At 45.2% G+C, this 19842-nt stretch overlaps 1 protein-coding gene across 1 annotated transcript in view; it reads right to left on the bottom strand.

Annotated features, from left to right (window-relative positions):
- The window catches only part of GRK5 (G protein-coupled receptor kinase 5), a 171603-nt gene extending 158895 nt beyond the window's left edge, over nt 1-12708 (bottom strand). Inside the window, exon 1 of the mRNA XM_068399598.1 lies at nt 12463-12708. Coding sequence (XP_068255699.1) covers nt 12463-12514 — 52 coding nt within the window. The 5' untranslated portion in view covers nt 12515-12708. The remainder of the gene's footprint in view (nt 1-12462) is intronic.
- Between the last annotated feature and the right edge of the window lie 7134 nt (nt 12709-19842).

Here is a 19842-nt window from a genome sequence, read left to right as displayed (position 1 = left end):
GGTTAAACATTAAAGTGTTGTGCAGTCATATTGCACCATTATTTTTAGGCAATCTGTTTGCAGCGCAGACTGCCACAAAAGGGTTGCGAGCAGAGCACAGCTCGTACCTGTGCTACACGCATCAGCATTCACTCACAGCGTCTAATATTTACGATATACAGAAAAAGAGATGTGTTCCCCATGAGAGCTGAAGGCAAACAGCATCCCAAAAAAGGAAGAGAAAACAATATGCTGAATCCATCAAAGCTTGTTACTTCATAGACTTTTCACAGCCAAATAAACATTTTGCAGCTGGAGGTCTGTGTGAGCCAGGATGACAAACATCCCAAGACCTACTAGAGATTTCAGACTAGGCTCTCTGATGAAAGAGGTTGATCCTTCCACATCTGCATGGACAGAGGCAAGTATTTAGTGTACAGGTCCTGAAGAATAAATACCTGAAGCCACTTCCCCCCCCCCGCCCCCGGCCCCCCAGGACTGGCAGGGTTTAGGGGCAGGGTGGGAGACTTGGGTTGCATTTATTTTTTTAAGCATGTTGTGACCAGTGGCCTACTGGCATATATCACACTCCACCATGGCATTAGAAGTGATTGCTGACCTTTCAACAGCTTCAGATGGTGTCTCCATTTAGCCTGCACCCAGGACTGAACAATAACCAGTTGTTCTATCACTCAAGACCCCTCCCCAACTGAGAAAGGGAATTGAGAAAAGGAGGAAAGACTCATGGGTTTAAATTTAAACAGATTTAATAAAATAAGAAAACAAATATCAATACTAATACAAAAGACACAAAATTATAACTGAGCTCAGAGTGCTGACAAGTTCCTCCAGGGATAGTAACTGTTGAGAAGAAAAGAGAGGAGAGGAGAAAGAGGGAAAGTAGAGTAGTGCAAAAAGCCTCCCTCCCCTCCCCAGCAGCTTTCCCATTTATAGTGACCCTGACATTAATGCTACAGAACACACCTGTGGGCCAGCCTGGGGCAGCTGCCCTGGTTTCACTGCTGATGGCCTTGATCACCATCCCACAGCTGGCCACAAACTGAAACAAAATGTAACAGAAAAGTGATTCTATAAATTTTATCCTGGCAAAACCAGGACAGATGGTCAGAGATTTGATGGGTAGATTCCAACAGCGCCCATTTTAACAGTGCCCACCAGGGACCTCGCCTTCCGGCCCTTGGTGCAACCCTAATTTTTTTGCCAATCACCAGATGTCACAGGGACACCTCCTTCGAATGCTGCCATCAGCTGGCAAATTCCAACATTTCTCATTCACAGGTTTTTGCTTTTCTTCTCCACCTCTGGAACAAGTTGGCTGTAGTCAAAGCTGCCGGTGCAGGTGGCTTTTGACCTTTTTGAATGGTGTTTTTTTGGCAGTGACCTTCACCAACAATTCTTAAGAAACTAAACTGTTTCTGGAGAGAGGACCCTATTTTGAGTCAGCAGAGTTGACAGGATAGGAAATCAGGGATGAGTTTGACAGCAGAGCAAGGTGCCACAGAGATCTGTGATAGGACTCGGACTATTCAGTGTATTCATAAATACACTGGAAAAGAGATAAATAGCAAGATGACATTTGCTGCCAAGATGAATTTCTTCAGGACAGTTGTAACAAAAACAGCCTGCGAAGAGTTGCTGGAGTATGTTGCAGTACTGAATCATTTAGAGACAGGGGGGAAAAAAAAAAAAAGGATTAAATTCTGTGTCAGACAGCACAGCATTGCACATGAAGGAAAACAACTCTTGCTATATACACCAAATGATGGGCTCTAAATTAAACATTGCAGCTCACGAGACAAATTTCTGAGGTCACTGTAGTAGGCCCAGTATTGAATACTTAATGACAGTGGGGGGAAAAAAGCAAGCAAACATCAAGTTAAGATTGTGACAAGAACAAAGGATGAAGCAGTCAGCATCACTGTCACTGCCCATGGTGCACAAACTCACTGTGTAGTTTTGGTCACCCATTTCAAAAAGGTTACAGAATTAGAAGATGGAAAGGGACAGAGATGATAGACTTGGACCTTTCCACCTGGAGAAAGACTGCTAAGGGGATGTGATAAAGGGTTATAAAATCATGAATGACCTAATAGAAACTAGGGCAGAAGCAATGAAATCAACACGTCAAATAAACAAACAAAAAAATGAAGTATTTGATTGATTCGCAGATAATTTCCTTTCTTTCCCCTCCAAGACACTTCCACGTCTTCACAATTACTTCTTTCTGAGGTTGCCAAACCATAAGTCATACGTCAACTCAGAGTCCCTCATGGAAGTACACATGTGGGGAAGTTTGCATGCTTTTGTTACATGATGGAACTCATTGCCACAGGAAGCTGCTCAGGCCAAAATTATAAATACAGTCAAAAACGGGATTAAATAAATTCATAAAGGACAGACTCGTCTATTAAACACCATGGGGCAAAGCCACCTTCTGCTTGGGAAGTCCTTAGTGTGGAAGGTTGAAAAGATAGGCTTGGGGAAGGATCGTTCTATCCATGCCTTTCCATAGGCACCTGCTGCTATTCAGTGTCAAGTCAATGACATGTGGCAAGAAGGAGCTTTACTCCAAATACTTTTTTGTTCTTCTATTACCAGCTCTCCAAACCAGAGCACTAAAGTTTGTTTGTTTGGTTTTTGTTTGTTTTTTTTTTTTTTTTTTTTTTTAATTCCTGAACCATTCCTACATCTCTCATTGAGCAAGTACTGAAAGGAGATGCAGAAGGCTTCCAGGAAAGGTGTACTGTAATCTTGAAAGGAGCTTACATCATACGTAAGTCATCTGGATAGTTCTTCCTAAAACTCGGCTGTTGGTGAAATAAACAAAGCACAAACTTTCCCAGATGTGTGCTTCATGAGGAACTCTCAGTCAACGTATGATTTATAACTTGGCATCCTCAGAAAACACAAAATTGTGATTCAGAGATGTAATGTAGATGTGGAATTGCTATGGAGGGAGACAGAGTGGGTTTATTCATAGATTAGTCCCAATTCTTGTATTTGTAAGTTTTTCACTGCTTCCAAATGTTGCACTGAACAACTATTCTTCCTTTAATAGTGAGAAGATTAAGGCTGAGTGTTCAGATTCTCTTAATTTTCTGTAGCTGTTAGCCAAGTAAAGTTTCCCCTGCTAAACTTGCAGGGTGAGCCATTGCATTGTTGCACCATGCTTCTCAACAATAGAGGAGAGGTAAGTTGTCTCACTGGATTTCTGCTGGCGAAAGGTTTGCCATGCAAGTAGCAAGATCACCCCTACAGAAGGCAACCCTATTGATTTCGAGCATGCTTATCACTAGAATCTCTCATGCTGGACCAAAGGCAGCCAACTTCATGGAGACCTAGAGCACTGCAAAATAATTTTTAAAAATCTATAACAACCAAAACTAAAGAAGATTGAAAAAGGCACATTGGCTGAATAGAATTCCCAATCTAACCTTCATGCCCAGTAAGACACAAAACCAAACCTATGAGGGAGCAAGAAAGAAAGCAATGGGAAGATGAAATCAGCAGAAACCCAAGAGAGAAACAGAATGACAAGCATTGAACAGCACCAATAGAAGATATATAGATAGATACATATCTTTCACAGATATTTTGGCAACCTTGGCTAAATGAGGATTTAGCCTAGCATCCATTCTTCCCAATTCATCTGCTTGTTAAAGATGTCGGTTCCCTTGCACTGCCTACAGTGGTATTTTGACGAAAGCATCACTGAGGACTCATTAGTGGTGTTTTCACTTGGCATCACTGCCAGCTTCCCTTTGTTTCTGAATCTCCTCTTCTTCCAGCTGCATTTCTCTCTTTTTATTTTTTTTTTCTCCACAAGATGAGATTCTCCATCAGTGCCTTTTGCAGATGCTGCCAAGTGAACACAGCTGTAACGTCACAGAGTTTCTCCGTTCTCCTGGCAGGTAGTCCCTTTCCTGGGACACACTAGATGGCTAGATAGAAATGAGGCAGCACGCTCAGCCAGGCAGAGTTTAAAGCTTTCATTGTAAATAAAGACTTCCTATAGAATCAGGAAGGTCTCCCATAACACATGCATGGGTGGAAAAAAAAGAACTATTTCAATCATTTTAGGTAGGTGCCTTGTCACACAGACTAAACACTGACCAAAGAGAGAAAAATACATAAAGCTTAGATGTGTCCAGTAAGCTGACATTTAATCCAATCTAATTAAATATGTTTTAAACAGTACATCAAAGACTTCACAAAATCAAAGGCAGCGTCAGAAACAGAGGACAGGGAAAATAAACTAGAAAGATTAGAAAAGTGGGAAGAATAAAACATGTGAATTTCAGTCTAGAAAAATTTAGACTGCTGCAACAGAGGAAACAAAACCATCTAAATTCATTCACTGGGAGAACAATGCTAGGAACAGGGGAACAGTCCAGGAGCACTGGGACCTAGTAAACAGCATGCCAGAAGTCTGGATGTGCTGCATGCCCACACAAGGTAGAGACTGGCTCTTTGAGTAGTGAAGCAAAAGAGGTACTGTACCAAAAATAAGGTAACTTCTAGAACTTGTAATATAACTACAGCCTACCAGGAAAAGCCAAGCTCATAGTGAAATCACGCATTCAATGGGATCCAAGAGAACATTCAACCAACGCAAAAATAGCTGCTACTGCTTCTTGATTGCCTCTTCAGCATCCTCAGGGCAACAGGGAACTCCACAAACACCCTCACTGATGGAAACTACTCAAATATTCTGATGTACTCCCTCTTGGTATTGTCTCTGCCCTCGAGTCCCTCCCCATTTGACCAGCTTTTACAGCTGATTTTGAAGTGGGCCAGGATGAGGAGTGGATTCAGGACCAACTCTGTCCCCAGACACACCTCCTAGGAACCCACCGCTGGGAGTGAACTTGTCCTGAGGACTGACTGCATGAAATTCGAGGTAGACCATCCAAGCTGACAAGCTGGAAGGAGAAAAGAACAAAAGCTGTTAAACTTGGCAAGATGGCAATTGATGAGAAACAGAAAGTACCTGAAGAATGAAAACTGTACAAAAGGGATCAGATGAGTAAGGAGATTAGAGTAAGGAAAATTTAACCAGAAAAAAAAAAAAATCAAGATTTCTTGGACTGCAAAAAGCTTCTCAAGAGATAGACCCATAAATTGAGTCATTTTTATACCAAAACTGTTCCAAACCTTAAAAAGTGCATGGAGGACAAGGGACAAAATGACATAGCAGGCCTTTCCCTCTGGCTGCTAGTAGTTTGCTTCACTTCAGCTACATCGGTGCAGTTTTACTGACCGGAACAGCATTGCAGCAGTGAGACTGCCTGAACCCTGAGCACAAACAAGCTGCATCTCCAACCACCAAGCAGTTCCTCCATGAAGTCCATGGGACTACTCTTGCATAGTAAATGCGCTTCTAGGTGCTGGAAATGATAGATACACAAATTTTTCAGCCTTCACTCTGCCACTGAGAAGTTAGCTGTGAGCAACTGTTTTCATCCTAGAGCACAGAGAGCCACCCTTCCTTCATTAATATTATTTGCATTATTCACTCCCAGGTCCGAATGGAGCCTTGAGTACTGGTGTTTATTTCTACTCCTTTTAGCCTGCCCTTCTTCCCTGAATAAATGCTTCTGACAGTTTCTTCAACTATATCTGAAGAGACATTATACGAACTAGAAGCAGCTGAGCCAGTTCTACAGACTCCGCAGCCTCATCCATCTTCCCCCTCACCTGTCTTTTGTTCCATCCTTTCATTTTAACAAGCAACTCTATGGATTTTTTTTTTATTTAAATAAAATACTCATCATCTTTGCAATATTTCCTTTAGAATGTTTACTTTAATTTTGGTTTCTCTGCCTAATCTTTCTCACAAAGCAGTATGCATTTTTAAATCCTCCAAGCAAAATAATTACAAAGATAATCCAGCTGAGTGTAATCAAACTGCAGGGTTCTTTATTTTCCTGGCCTTTTAATTTAATTTCACATCCTGTGGCCTTAAAGAAATATTAGAATTATATCATCTTGTTATTGTTTGGATTATGTGCCTGTAAAAATAAGGAGAAATCAATTCTCTTCTTACCCACTTCCACACAAAAAACTCACACAGCATATAGAGTATTTTTGAAAGAGAGATCCAGAGGAAAACCTCATAGATGAGCACAAGTTAGATCCTTAACTACCACTTTCATTGACAAAAAAAAAAGGATGGAAGGGTAGTATTTCCTATCCAGCTGTAAAGGAAGGGGAACCCTTGTTTATTTGGTTGGTTTTCACTAATATTTTATCAAGACAGTACCTGCTTTGACAAAATAATTTGCTTTTAAACTTTTTCAATGCACCAATATGGATCCTGATGTGATTTTGTGGATATTTTAGCCATGGAAATCATCTCATTGACTTTAGCACCACTACTTGCACTTAAATTAGAGCTTCAGTAGCTCTCCTTGGATCAATACAAACCAGAAGTCATTTACAGAGTAACACTGTCATAAAAATAGTATAGGAGAAGAATCAGCCACATGTCTAAATACATATGGTCAGACAAGCAATAAAAAGCCTTTTGTCCCTACCCATGCAGAAGGACCCTGCCTACATCCTAGCAGTCAGCTTTGGACTTTATGAGGATCAGGTAATCTGTATTAATAAGTCTGAATACACGATCGGGGCTTCAGACCCTTCACTGCAAGCATCGAAGTCCTCAGCACCCAGATGTTAATCTTTTGAGTTGGGGAAAGAGAGACCATTAGCAGATCTTAGCTAGCAAAGCACTACCTGGAAAGGCAGCTCATCATCCGAGAAGCAAGACTGAAACGATGCAGGGGTGGTTTTTCACAGGGGTTTTCAATAGTAACCCATTGTAGTGTCCACAGGTATAAAGGGAAAAGGAAGCAAGGTCAGCTGCCGAACAGGTATAACACACCCCCAGGGCCTAGAAACAGCAAAGTCAGAGCTGTTGCATTCCTCTTTAGCTGCTGCTGCTTCGTTGCCTTCAAAACAGAGCAGTGCACACCCATCTACCAACTCGCTGGTAACAAAGGCACGGACACTTGTGGTAGGGCCCACCTTAGGGCAAGACTGTGGTTGAGGCTTTCATTCTTGAGCTATTCATCACAAAGGCACGTGTGTTAGTTTGGTCCAAGTGCTGCTGGCCCAGTAACACTCTCAGTGGAGCATCCCTAAAACCACCTCTTTCAGACATTTTTGCCTAAGTTATCTCAGAATATTCTTAATTAATACAAGAAGCTAGATGCAGTCACAAAATTATGCCTGTGTCTTGTATAAATACTGAAAATTCTTTTCTGAGTGGACAATTTCAGCAACATTAAGTTAAAAGCTTCTCAGAAAAGGAACATATCGATAACTAATACAGGCAGTCTCTTTCTAGATTTACGATTTTGCACTTGAGGAAAGCAATCACATGAGATTAACGGAGCAGATGTAAGTAGCTCTATTCAAACCTCCGGAGTTAACATTTCTTCTAGAAGTTTTACTAGCTAATAGCTTCTTATAGTTAATAACCTGAGAGACCATCACAGCTCAGTACTAAATATTTTTTAAAGTGCCTACAGACCCAACAAGCTAGAGAGCAATTAGGCTATAAAATCACAGTTCCACAGCGACAACACACGTGAACAGGCATAGTCCTCTCTCTTCAGTAGAGAAGTTCGAGTGGAAGAGCTCTTGGTTTCTCCAGCATTGCCACATCCCAAGACCTGCTGCCCATGACTGCAAACTGGGACTGGCGTAGTGGGCCACAGGGAGAACCTCAGAAGAACAGCGTGCCCACCAAGGGCACAGCTACAGCAGCTCTATCTTGCTGTGTATCAGCCCTGCTATAAAAATACATGGAAAGGGATTTCAAGCCAGTTCTACGCACACCCCTACACTTGCTTTAAGCAAGGTATGGCTACAGAAATAAGTCCCTTCTGTAAAAGGGGATCTTGAAGTCATTCATACTTACACATTCTTTTCACAAATGGCTGAAGAATCCCATTTTCTGAATTTCCTTGATTAGAATATAATGAAATATTCTGGACTCTTTGGGGTATCTTCCTGCCCCCCCCCCCCGCCCCGAAATAAATGGTTACAGGCTTGAAAAGGAATCTCTCTCTCTCTCTTTTTTTTTTAAGTATAGCTTAAAAGCACCCTGTTGCATCTGAAGCGATGGCTGATTCCATTCTTGGAAGATTTTTTTTTTAAGCTATTGCAAGTGGTGAGAGCTTCTCTTGAACTCCAAAAAGAAAACTAAACTGAGTCACTGCATGCAAGCTTCCTCTGCTTAAAGAGACAACATTTTCCTTACAAAGTACTTTGGTTTTATATCAAGGGATAGAGGACAGGATCTTAGATTCTGCATTCAAAGCACTGGTTAATGAGTTGCTAAAGTTAAGTTGCAATAATCATATTCTCCATGGGGTTTTGGCTGTCGCTATAGTCACCTTCTTTCCCTCAGAATATGCTTTTCATTGTTCTACTGCCCTTTTTCCAATTGCTCTGCAGCCAAGTTCTTGGAAAGCAATCACGCTTCTTGTTTAGGATTTATTGCTCGTCTTTTGCCAACAAGGACATGCACAAATCTCTCCTGTGATCATCCTGCAAAAGCAAGCTAAAAATATAGCAATTTATGAACAGGCACATTTCGCGTTTATATGGCATTAGTGTGCACTCATCGAAAAATTCTGAGGTATATAAAAGAAGGTCACCCCTTTTGGCTAGGCCGATCAAAGGCTCTGCTTGGCTGCCATAAATAAGTTTATTTTAGAATTCTATTCTACCTAAAAAGGAAAAAAAATGCATTTGCATTGTGTTTTAGTGGTTGAAGGTTTTTTTTCCTTTTATCAGGTTTACATGGTAAATTTTGCGCTTTAGAAACCCCAAGTCTGAGAAAAACAATAGTTTATCTTCCAAATTGGCAGTTTAAAACTAATAGCTGTGATGACTAATTTGGTTATCACTAAAACTTTAAACTGGTGGGAATTGTCTGTCTGTTTGTACAAATTTGTAAAGGATTTTGCAATTTCAGAGTCAAGTTGTATTTGGGTTTTGAAATGTGTTTCACGATGTCTAAGAAAGCTCACGCACACAGAAGCGGCAGGTAACATGAGGGAAGACTGACCTGGCTAGATGATTCTGTGGTTCAGACATGATTGCTGAGACTCAGAAACAAGAAGGCTAATGAAAAGATCCAGATAAATGTTTCACCACCTCATAATCTGGGGTTCTTACTCAACCTGAGATGACTGCAATTGTTATTATTTGGCTTTTCTTTTTATGATTCTCATCTTTCTTGTCTTCCCTTCTCTGCTTATTCTTCTCCCCAGGCAATACGAGATAGTCTCAGATACCTATTTGGTTTCTATAATTAAACCAGATGCATTTTCTACTCAGTCCTAAAAGGGACTAGTGATTTGTGAAATGGGATTTTGCATCCAAGAAATGAGAAATGATAATTGAGGAAACAGCATAAATTTATCGCCAATAAATTATAAATGAACTTTCAAATGCAACAAAACTCCATTTTTTACCTGTTCAGACTGGCAGACTTCTGAGTATAACAAGTAACTTACGCATAATTTTGTGTACAAACACTTCATATTCTGCAAAAAGATGAAGATTTCCTGAAATTTATTCTCTGCTCAAAATTATTCAGTGAAATACATTTTTGTATGTGAACTGCATTTACTCTTTTTATTGTTCTAATAAGATTACTCACATATCGCATGGCATCAGTTAATTTTGGGTGTGCTTCTCATTGTAATCATCAGGATTCAAGTGCAAGTATTTGTATAACAGTTATAAAACCTGCTTCCTGCTATTTCACCTAAAAAAAATTCTCTTTGCTTCAAGGCTTGCTTTAGTTCAACTTAGTCACAAAGGAACTTAGACCAGGGACCACAGAAAAAACCTCTAGCAAGGCCAGAGCAAATGAGTTGCAAAATTCAAACCAATATTTGCTAGAAAATGTTTGTGATGGTCACTCAGCCCTACTTCCGAGTCCCCTCCAAAACCGCTGGACTTAACGTTGCGGGTCTACCTAAACCTCCCTTTGAAATGAATCCGAAATTTCCCTTTTGCTACCGATACTGGGTTTGCATTCCCCTTGCAATTGAGATAAACCTTCTGCTTTACTAAGGTCTGCAGAGTAGATCCTATAATTTTCCTTCTTCTGACATTAAGTATCACATTGCAGGCACCAATCCCCGTGTAATTGAGCTAATATAGCTTTTACTTTTGACTTAAGAAGTGGAAACACATATGCATGTATTTGACTTTGGCTACATGTTTGCCCAGCTAATCTATTCATGGAGTCTGCAGGACCTGGAACAATCTTATTTTTAGATACCATAATCCTCAATATATTAAATTGCTTTTACTCTCAGTCTTCTATATGCTGTCCATCTTCTTCATCTGCAATGACATCCACCTATGTTACTCCCTGCAAATTTTAAAAACACTTTACTTACAGCAGCTTGCAATGAGAACTAAAAGTGGTGGAACATACACGACACGGACATAATACTTGTGGATCTGATGTCAGGTACATAACTTGTCCCTTGTTCTTCCTTTCAGAAAATTGCACACCCCCTCCAAAAAAAGCTTTAAAAATAAATATGCACCAGGCCTCAAAAAAAAAAAAAAGTTGTTGGAGCTTCATACATGGTTAAAAGTTGGAATATAGTTTGGAGTAAATCTTGATAAAGTTCTGCCATTTGGATTATGGCTAACAGCTTCTTTCGTACGACTAACACAATAAAACAACATTACTGTTACGATCTTGCTGAGGATGGTAGAAAAAGACTGTAAAACTGAGTGGCACATTTAAAATTACTTGCAAAATATTGTCTCTCTGAAAACAACACACAATAACTGTAATTAATACCAGTCCTTTAAAGTATTCCTAAAGTCTACTTGAAAGCTAAACCAGCATTGTATTGCTCGTAGCCACAACTGCATCCTAAAAAAAATTAAAAATTACAACAGAAAATGAAAATTCTCCATCAGAAGTCAGAAAGTTATAACCCATTGATCGGCTGAATGGAATAACACCTTTGCCCTTATTGTTTACAGGGCTTTTTTGGGAGGACCTCAGGACTTTACTCTTTAGCTAAGCCTCAAGTTCAACAGCCCATGAGTTACATAAACATTATTTTAGAGTTTGAACTATTTTCCCAGCAAAAGGATCGCTCCGGGGGAGGACTATTTGAATGATTTCTTTTACAAAACTAATATTGCTTTACTCGTACTCCCATAGCTTCAGAGGGACCAAAGCCGAAGTCCCTCCGAGCGGTCCCCGGCCTCGCTAGCAGGCGGTTGCAGGCACTTCAGAGGACAGAGGAGAAAAAGGCTGCAGGTGGCACCGCACCTAAAACCGCCCTGTCTAGCAAGTGCTTTCACGGAATCGAAGTTTGAATAAAGGCTTGGAAAAAGGGCTTATTTTAAACAGTAAGCAAGGAAATAAACACATCCATAAAATCGGGTTGCAACCGGCAGAAAACGATCGCACCTTGGCAGTGATGCTGCAACCGTGAGACGCGTTGCTTGTGCGCGGCGCTCCCCCTCCAGCCGGGGGGATGCTCCGGGACGGACGGGGTCTCCGAGCCCCGAGCAGCGCCCGGCTGCGCGCCCGCGGAGGATACCCTCCCTGCGCGGAGAGAGGGAACCACGTCCCGTCCCCAAGGGAGGAAAAAAAAGCCCCGCGAGCCCGATCTGCCGGCGGCTACCGGGGGTCCGGCTTTGCGGGGCCCTGGGGCGGGAGGGGAGATGCCCAAGGGAGTCCCCCGGCGCAGCCGGTATCCCGGCGTATTTTTAACGCGCACCGTGCCGAGCAGCGGCTGCTCCGTGCCGGCGGCACCGGCATCTCCCGGAGCATCCAACTGCTGCCGCGGGAGGCAGCCCCCCGCTCAGCCAGCCCCGGGGCTCCCGCAGCCTGGGGGGCTGAGCCCCCGGCCCCTCTGCCCGGCTGGGGACAAACGCGCTCTCCACAATGGGCATGTTTGCAGCAACATGATATCACCTCATAACGCCGAATAAGGCAATGACTGTACGTTGAAGCGATACGATCCTGCCGGGTCTCACCACACGGCGCGGAAAGCTATTTGCAGATTTGCTAAGCCCTTTTGAATGAATGCATCTGCAGCTGACCTTTAACAATAGACGCTGAAATAGCACAATCTGTGGGACCAGATTTGAGGGGAGGGGGGCGGGAAGGGGGAAGGAAGAGATGGGTGAATATTGTAATCGCTGCAATCTCATTCACTTCCTTTCCCAAACCTCCGCACACAGCGGGGAAAGCTGCATTTTCCTTTTAACCGGGGCTCAAACGAGCCGTTTCCAACACCGGCTCGGCCACATTGCACCCCGAAAGCCGATGCCGGCGGGACCGGCGCGCAGCCCCATCAGCGCCCGCCCGCACCCCGCGGGCTTCGCTCCGCGGAGGAGCGACTGCGACAAGGATGCTCCAGCCCCCCTTCTCCTCCCCTCCCGCCGCTCTCTCACCTTCCCTGGCTTTCAGCAAGACGGTGTTGGCAACGATGTTTTCCAGCTCCATTGACGAGCTCGGGCAGCGCAGGCAGCGGCACTGCAGCAGCACGTCACTCCCGAGGTGCGGAGTCTCCGGGCGACCACCCGCCTCCTGCCCCTAGCGCGCTAGCCCCCCGTGCATGATCCCCGCCCGCCTCCCTTCTCCTCCGCGCTCTCCCGGGCGGAGGCGGCGCTCCCCGCGCTATCTGCTCCCGCGGAGCCTCGCCCCGCTACTCCATCCTCCGCCCCGCGGGCTCCCCGCTGGTTTGAGGGCTCGGGCGCTCCTGCCTCCCTCCCCCGGGGGTGTGGCACCGCGGAGCGGCCCCGCAGCCCCGCGCAGGCGCCATCCCCGCCGCCGGCTCCGCGGGGCCGGGCACGCCGGGACGTGTAGTCCTGGGGCAGCCCCCTTCGCACCTGGCGCCGAATCCGCGGCCGCGCAGCGTCCCCGCGGAGGGGCGGCGAGCGCCCGCCCAGGGGAGGGCGCAGACACGGGCCGGCCGGAGCGTACCCGGGCGGCGGGGACCGGCGGGGCGGTTTCTGCGCGGCGGGGAGGTGCGGGGGGAGGCCGCGGGGGGATGCGCGGAGCGATGCGCGGGGCCATGCGCGGGGTTCCCCGCGGCGCGGCCCCGGCGGTGCGGCGCGGCGCAGCCCTGGTGCCGGGCGCCACCCCGCGGCGGCGGGCCCGGCCCGGCCCGGCCCGGGCTCCCCCCGGGGCTCCCCTACACTGCCCGGGCTCCCCCCGGGCTCCCTGCCCAGGGCTCCCCGGCCCGGGCCGTGCCGCGGCGAGTGCTGGTGCCCGTCACCGCCTCACAGGCGCTGACAGCCGGGTGAAGGCGTCCCCGACACCCGGGGGACTTCTCGTTCGTCCCCTGCCATGCGACGCACACCCCTCTCCCGGGGCTCGAGCACGGGCTTCTCGACTTTCTAGAGATCTTTAAAGTACCCGAGGGAATCCCACCTTCTCTGCCACACCGCTTTTTTTAATCCTGATAAGCAGTTGCGTCAGGCATCAGCCACTTGTGGAAAGTTTGTGAATTGTAAGCGCTATATTGCACCATAAATTCTCTTCCGTCTATATACGACAGATGCTCGTGTCAGCATGATTCTGATTTTCCTGGCAACAGGGTAGATCGATTCAGCAGGTCAAGCAAAGAAAGAGGAATAAAAACGACCCATTACTCTCACTAACACTCTTCCCCCATCTGTATTTGCATTGATTAAATCCACATGAAGCAAATCAAATTAACGTGCACCTTCTTGTAAGCAGAGCATAGACACTACTTTTTCTCTTTTCTTCTTGTTTTATTGTACCAATCATATTTCTTTCTACAGCCAGGCAGAAATGACTTGCAATAGCAGGGCTTGCAGACTGCCTAGAACACATTTTCTGAACATAGGAAATAAATGAGAAATGCATTTAATGAACAATACCTTGGGCATTAGGATAAAATGGCTGTAATAAATGCCTCTTGTACCCAATTAAGTGTCAAAGGTTAGAACTTTGAAAGTCATTGTGGGTAGCAGGTGGCACTGCCATGTACAATCTTCCACATCCTCTTTCCTATCACTTCAGAAAATGTTCAGCCTCCGGATTCTGTGCCATGTTGTGGTTACTTTCTTTGTAATGCCAAGTGCTATATAGCAGCAGTTGTGTCTGTAAGTACCGGAAGATTTTTCTCTGATTAAATAATTCTTAAGGGAAAAATTGCTTCCTGGAAACCAGAGCCTTAGCCTAGAGATGAGGTTCCTAAGGAGTGTCTGCCCTGCTTGTTGTTTGACCACTTCTGTGCAAGGCCTGATGCTCGCTTGTTAACAGAGCAAATTATGCTCAGGCTGTAAGGGCATTTCACATCCCTGCCCAGCCTCCAATGGTCATCCCAAGGACAGCGCCAGCATCACAACAGGGCTGATGCTGGAAGACACAGTTACACCTTCTATTACATACAAGCTATACATACAAGCTTGTAGCTTTTAATGCTACAAGCAACCTCCCTCTCCAAAGGAAAAACGAACACGCGTGTCTCAGTCCCCATTTTGTGAATCAGCACTCGCTGCAGCAGCAAGCTCAACTTGTGCTGGCAGCAGTGGGATATCGGTGTGCTCGCCACGTCCCAGCAGGGAGGGATTTACCTTCTTGGGAAACTCCACAGTGAGCACTGACTGTGTGTGGTGCGCAACTTTTATACGAAGAGGGCAGATCTTGAAGATCTTAATTTGAGTTGCATTTGGAAATCAGCACATGAACCTCAGGGCTCTACTGCTCCTCTTTTATCTAATATCTGTATGTACCTCTATATACTCAAGTGGTAGGCACACAGAGTCATCCGCAATGTCGCCCTGTGGGACTCCAGCATGCTGATGTTGTCCTGTATACTTTGTGAACATTTATTTAGTCCTTGAAAGGGTAAGTAGATTTATCAAAAGAGTTACAACAGATCTACACCATGTCCGTAATTCCCATGGAGCTACCTAGTGTTCATGAACGGCGCAGCTCTGAAGCACTTCATGTTCCTGGCAACAAAAGGCACGGTTACACACTCCCTTCAGAAACGGGGGCAGCAATCGAACCGAGTGTTGTGCTGCTGCCAGAGTGGTTATTTCAACTAAGCTGGATGACTTTGCACTGAAAGTGGATGAGGAGCAGTCACATAACTTAAATGTGGCTGAGTACAGGGAGTGGAAAGCTGAGCTGTGCTATGGGGCTGCTGAGATTCTGCAATAACATATTTGTCTTAGTTACGCATCTACACGGAGAGCAGCAATCCTGACTTCATGTTGATCAGTAAGAACAATGGAGTGGGTTTTCTTCATGGTTCTTACAGTATTTAACAAAACAAAACTTGTTTCCAATAAATCTGAGTCAATGTGGTGCACTAAGACATGGAAGAAAGTGTGTTCACTAGCACAATGCCCTACTTTGGAAAACAAAATGAAGACAATCAGTCCGCACTGCATCTCTCTTTTCTGCTACAGTTTTCTAAGCCTGACCATACCACTGATAAATGACACAGGTCTGCTCCAGCGCAGGCCTCACATGGATGGCCCCTTTCATGGATGCGGCTCCCCATGGACTGCCAGAGCAAGTGCCGCTGCACAGACCTACTTGCCTTAAAGTCCATCAGTTGGTTTTTGCAAAACCCACTGCCGCATTTGGAGTCTTACCTCATGACTTCTTCACAGCTGTCGGTATCTTCATTTTTGTGTCACCTGGAACACCTGGTTCACAAAAACAAAAATTAAAAAATATTAGGAAGAGGTAGATTTATTTATATCCATTTTCTCTTGTGACAACATAGTCCTTTGATTTCAAGGTATGTCCACACCTGATTTAATGAAGCAGTCAGGTTCTCTGTGAGTGAGGGAGAAAGAAACAAGAGACCCGTGAGTCTGTTCCACTGCTTATCTTATTCTAGTCCCTGTTGTAAGCTCTGGTGCTGAAATTCTCAAGCATGGACTCAAAGACAGGGTGGCAGGGAAGGAACACAGCTCTTTTTTGCTGGCCTAAAGATCCTGATTCAGTGCTTGCCGAGAGAAAAGGGAAAAATTAGTCTGAATCATATGCAGAAGCAGCCAGTTTTGGAAGGAAAAAAAAAAGGAGGGGCTATCAAAAAACAAACTCTGAAAAATGTGCTTTCTAAGGTGTTAAATGTGTTTGGTTGTTCTGCTTTTAAATAAAACATCTTCATCTGAAGTCATTCAGGAAAGGGTCAGAAAAACACCTTTTTGAGAGCTGAACACCAGGATAAAGCAGGGCTGGCAGCCATCTTTCCTTTACGGGAAAAGCGGGGTTTGTAAATGAAACGCCAACACCGCGCAAGACCCAAATGCATCAGTGTAATAAGAATAGGAAAGCAGCAAGGCAGGGTGAGATATTCGGAGCCACTCGAAGGGATGAGTCATCGGCAGGGTGGGCGCACGCAGCTCCAGCCAGAAAACACAGCAGCAACACACCCAGCGCTATCCTGCCGCCAGAGAAAAGCCACCTGGCCTCAGCACCGCCTGCTTGAAACGTCAGGATAAGACCCCCAGTGAACCAGATGTCAGAAAGGCTTCTGCCTATACTTATCAATTGGAAACATACCCTAACAGCAGCTATCTCCTAAACCCGTGTTATAATACGTAATTAACGCAGTAAAGCCTGTTCATTATCAGCTCTAAGCTGGATCGTGTTTGGAATCGCTTCTGAAACTTACTCCTACAAACAGGCAAATTCTTTCGCCTCCTGCTGAGATTCGGTATCAGCAGGTGGGAGCACACAGGCCTGTGAGAAAGCATTTGCAGGCAGCTGTAACCTTCCACAGAGCCCCTTTGCGTAAGGACAGAGGCTGCCATCTACCAACAGCCGTGGGGTGATGCATCGTGTTGTCTAAACCAGACTTTTTGCTTTGGTTTAGATAAAAATGTTTATGCCTCCGTTGTTTCTTTCCATTTTCAAACCTTTTTTTCAGTTATCTATTTCCTCAAGGTAGAGGACAAATGATTGTTACAGCATTTGAGCACATGGAATTAAACAACCTTCTAGAAGATGAGCAGATTCTATTTTTTAAACAGCAGATGTACGCATCCCGTACTCTGCGCAGAATCTGCCATTCCATGACCCAGGGCAGCAGATTTGATCTGGGATTTGCTTACCCCTTCCACCAAGTTCAGAGAGAAGCAGCTACCTTTTCACTAGTATTTTGTCATGTTAATGATGATTTTTCAGAGAGCTCTTTAAAAACTAACTCTCACAAAACAATAATGGTAACAACACACAAGCGTTATCTACCACTTTTTATCAACAGAGCTCAAAGTTTTTCACCAGAAAGGCATATTTAATTATTCCCAGTTAGGGAAAAAGAGGCACAAAGTGAGAGCAGGCAGATAAGTATCCTAACCAAAAATAAAATTTACATCTCCATTCAAGTGCCTTATCCACTGCTCTGCACCTTGTGATGACACAAGCTTCTCCCTAAAGCCTGCTGAAATCCCTGGAGATTCTTTCACCAACTTCAGATGTCTCAATCTGAATCAGGCTTACAGACTCTAATCCTTCACATGCGAACATGTCCATGCACTGCTGAGCTCACGCGCTCCCTCACTGCAGGATGAGATATGAGACTGGGGCTTGTCCGGCCAGGCAAAGGCCTGTGGGAGACAGCAAAGCAGACAACCAACAAGATTTGGAGAAAGATGCACATGTGGTACCGCTTGGTAGGTGTATTTTGAACTTTGGATGGCAAGAAGAACCAGATTTAGCAGCTGCTCTAGCCTGTGCAAGAGCCAGAACTGAGGAAAAAGGAACAACTCATTTGCCAGGTGTGCTTTGGCAGTGATAAGGTCCATCTTCGAATTGTAGGGATGCCCAGGAAAATGCAAAATGGAAAATAAACCCCCTGTTAAATGGCAGTAGTTCAAGCTTTTGCCCAGAAGTCTGAGAAGCTGAATTATGCTGCCTTCACAACAAAGTATGAGCAATATTTCCCCACCTGCAAGCCAAGTGTTTAAACAAAGAGTTTTAAACAAATATAACTTTCCGGGGAGGGGGGAAGGACATCGTTTTAGAATACATCAACTTAGAAGTTGTGAATAATCATCTGCACGTGAGACAACCATCCTCAGGAAATCCTAGCAACAGCCCTTTTCTTGCTGCCACAATGCAGCTCCTGCAGCTGAGGGAAAGGAACTGCTGTGGCCCAGGGGTCACCTGGTGCACAGTTTGCTGCCCAGCCGTGGGGGCTCAGCTGACTGACCATGTCTCTCCGTTCGAGGGAACGTGCCAGTCCGGCAGATGTGAACGCAGATGTGCCATTCTGCACTGCTCTTCAGGGAATCGACCCAGGTAACGGCTGATGTTTCTTTGCTACTCTTCACCGACAGTGACTGCTCTTGCAGGTGTCCCGGGCTCAGCTCTGCTCCTCATTGCTCCGCTGGCAGCCCTCAGCAGTGGCATGAAGACCTCCTGAACTTCCACTGCAGACACATCTCTCAACAACCGCTCTTTCCCTCTCCCAGGGTGGCAGGCTTCAGCACGGCTCACCCACACTGTATCTGACATATTTTCTAACATACAAATAGTTTACTCGTTTCCACTTTTAGGCTTTGAGGGGTTTTTAGGCAAGAATGCCCCTAACTTTTAGGCAACAGACATGCAAATAAGCTGAGTAGCTCAGCCAGCCGGCCCCCTTTGATCAGTCAGTGACCTTCCCAGCAGAGTCGCCATCCAGCTGGCACTTTCAAGCAGCCCTTGTTCATCAGCAAGAGTCAAAACTGAACTTCTGTCTCACACATCTTCAGGTTTCCCTTAACGAAGCACTAATGAGAAGCAAGGGGTACACAAGGCTCCTTAACTCAGAACCTGCTAGTTCACTGACCCAGCACTGCGCTTGCACGCACCTGTGCACACACGCTTAAATGCACACTCAGAGCTTGTTAGGGGGTGCTGAGCCTGAAGGGAACAGCTTCCAAATCAAAAGCAATAGTGATGTCTATTTGAACTGCAGGAAATCAGTGGATGCAGGACGCAGTTAGACTACTACGTGGGTGGACCCCATACGGGGGTATCCGTATCCTTTAGTGTCTGCATTTTCTTCCCCCTCATCTCACCATGGCTATAGGAACAGTTCATCTCTTGCGCCCTTGTGCAGAACAGTTCCATCTTCATCATCTCCTTTTGGGCACCTCCATCTTCATCACAAGCCCAGCCAGCCACCCAGTATCTCTATGCACATCAGTTCCATCTTCATCATCTCCTTTTGGGCAGCTCCATCTTCATCATCTCCTTTTGGGCACCTCCATCTTCATCACAAGCCCAGCCAGCCGCCCAGTATCTCTATGCACATCAGTTCCATCTTCATCATCTCCTTTTGGGCAGCTCCATCTTCATCATCTCCTTTTGGGCACCTCCATCTTCATCACAAGCCCAGCCAGCCATCCAGTATCTCTGTGCACGTATGAGTAGATAATGTTATTCTGGCTGCTCTGCTGAGAACTACAGTTTTTGAGAAAATTATCAGAGCCACATTTCCAGCTGTCATTGGCTACATCTGGATTAATAAATTCAGGAGTGCCACACAAAGGTACCAGCGACTGAAACTGGTGATGATGTTAAATGCTCAGAAAGGTCTCAGCATGCTTTTGCACAACACTGACTAACACTGCACCAAAGTGTTCCTGGCCATCATAGAGAGTTAATACTGGCGAGTGACCAACCCTAACAGGCAGATTGCACACAACCTCCCTCTTCTGAAGACTCAGAGAATTTGCTGTTACAGAGGTGACTGGACCACGCCAGCTGGATCAGTACCAAGAATAAGTTTGCTAATTTGTTCAGAAGCGTAGATTCAGCATCCATTGAGCTCATCCCAGGGGCCTGGG

The sequence above is a fragment of the Nyctibius grandis genome, chromosome 4, assembly GCF_013368605.1.
Source record: "Nyctibius grandis isolate bNycGra1 chromosome 4, bNycGra1.pri, whole genome shotgun sequence".
NCBI lineage: Eukaryota > Metazoa > Chordata > Aves > Nyctibiiformes > Nyctibiidae > Nyctibius > Nyctibius grandis.
The sequence above is the reverse complement of the archived record's forward strand: the minus strand, read 5'-3'. Positions and strand labels throughout refer to the sequence as shown.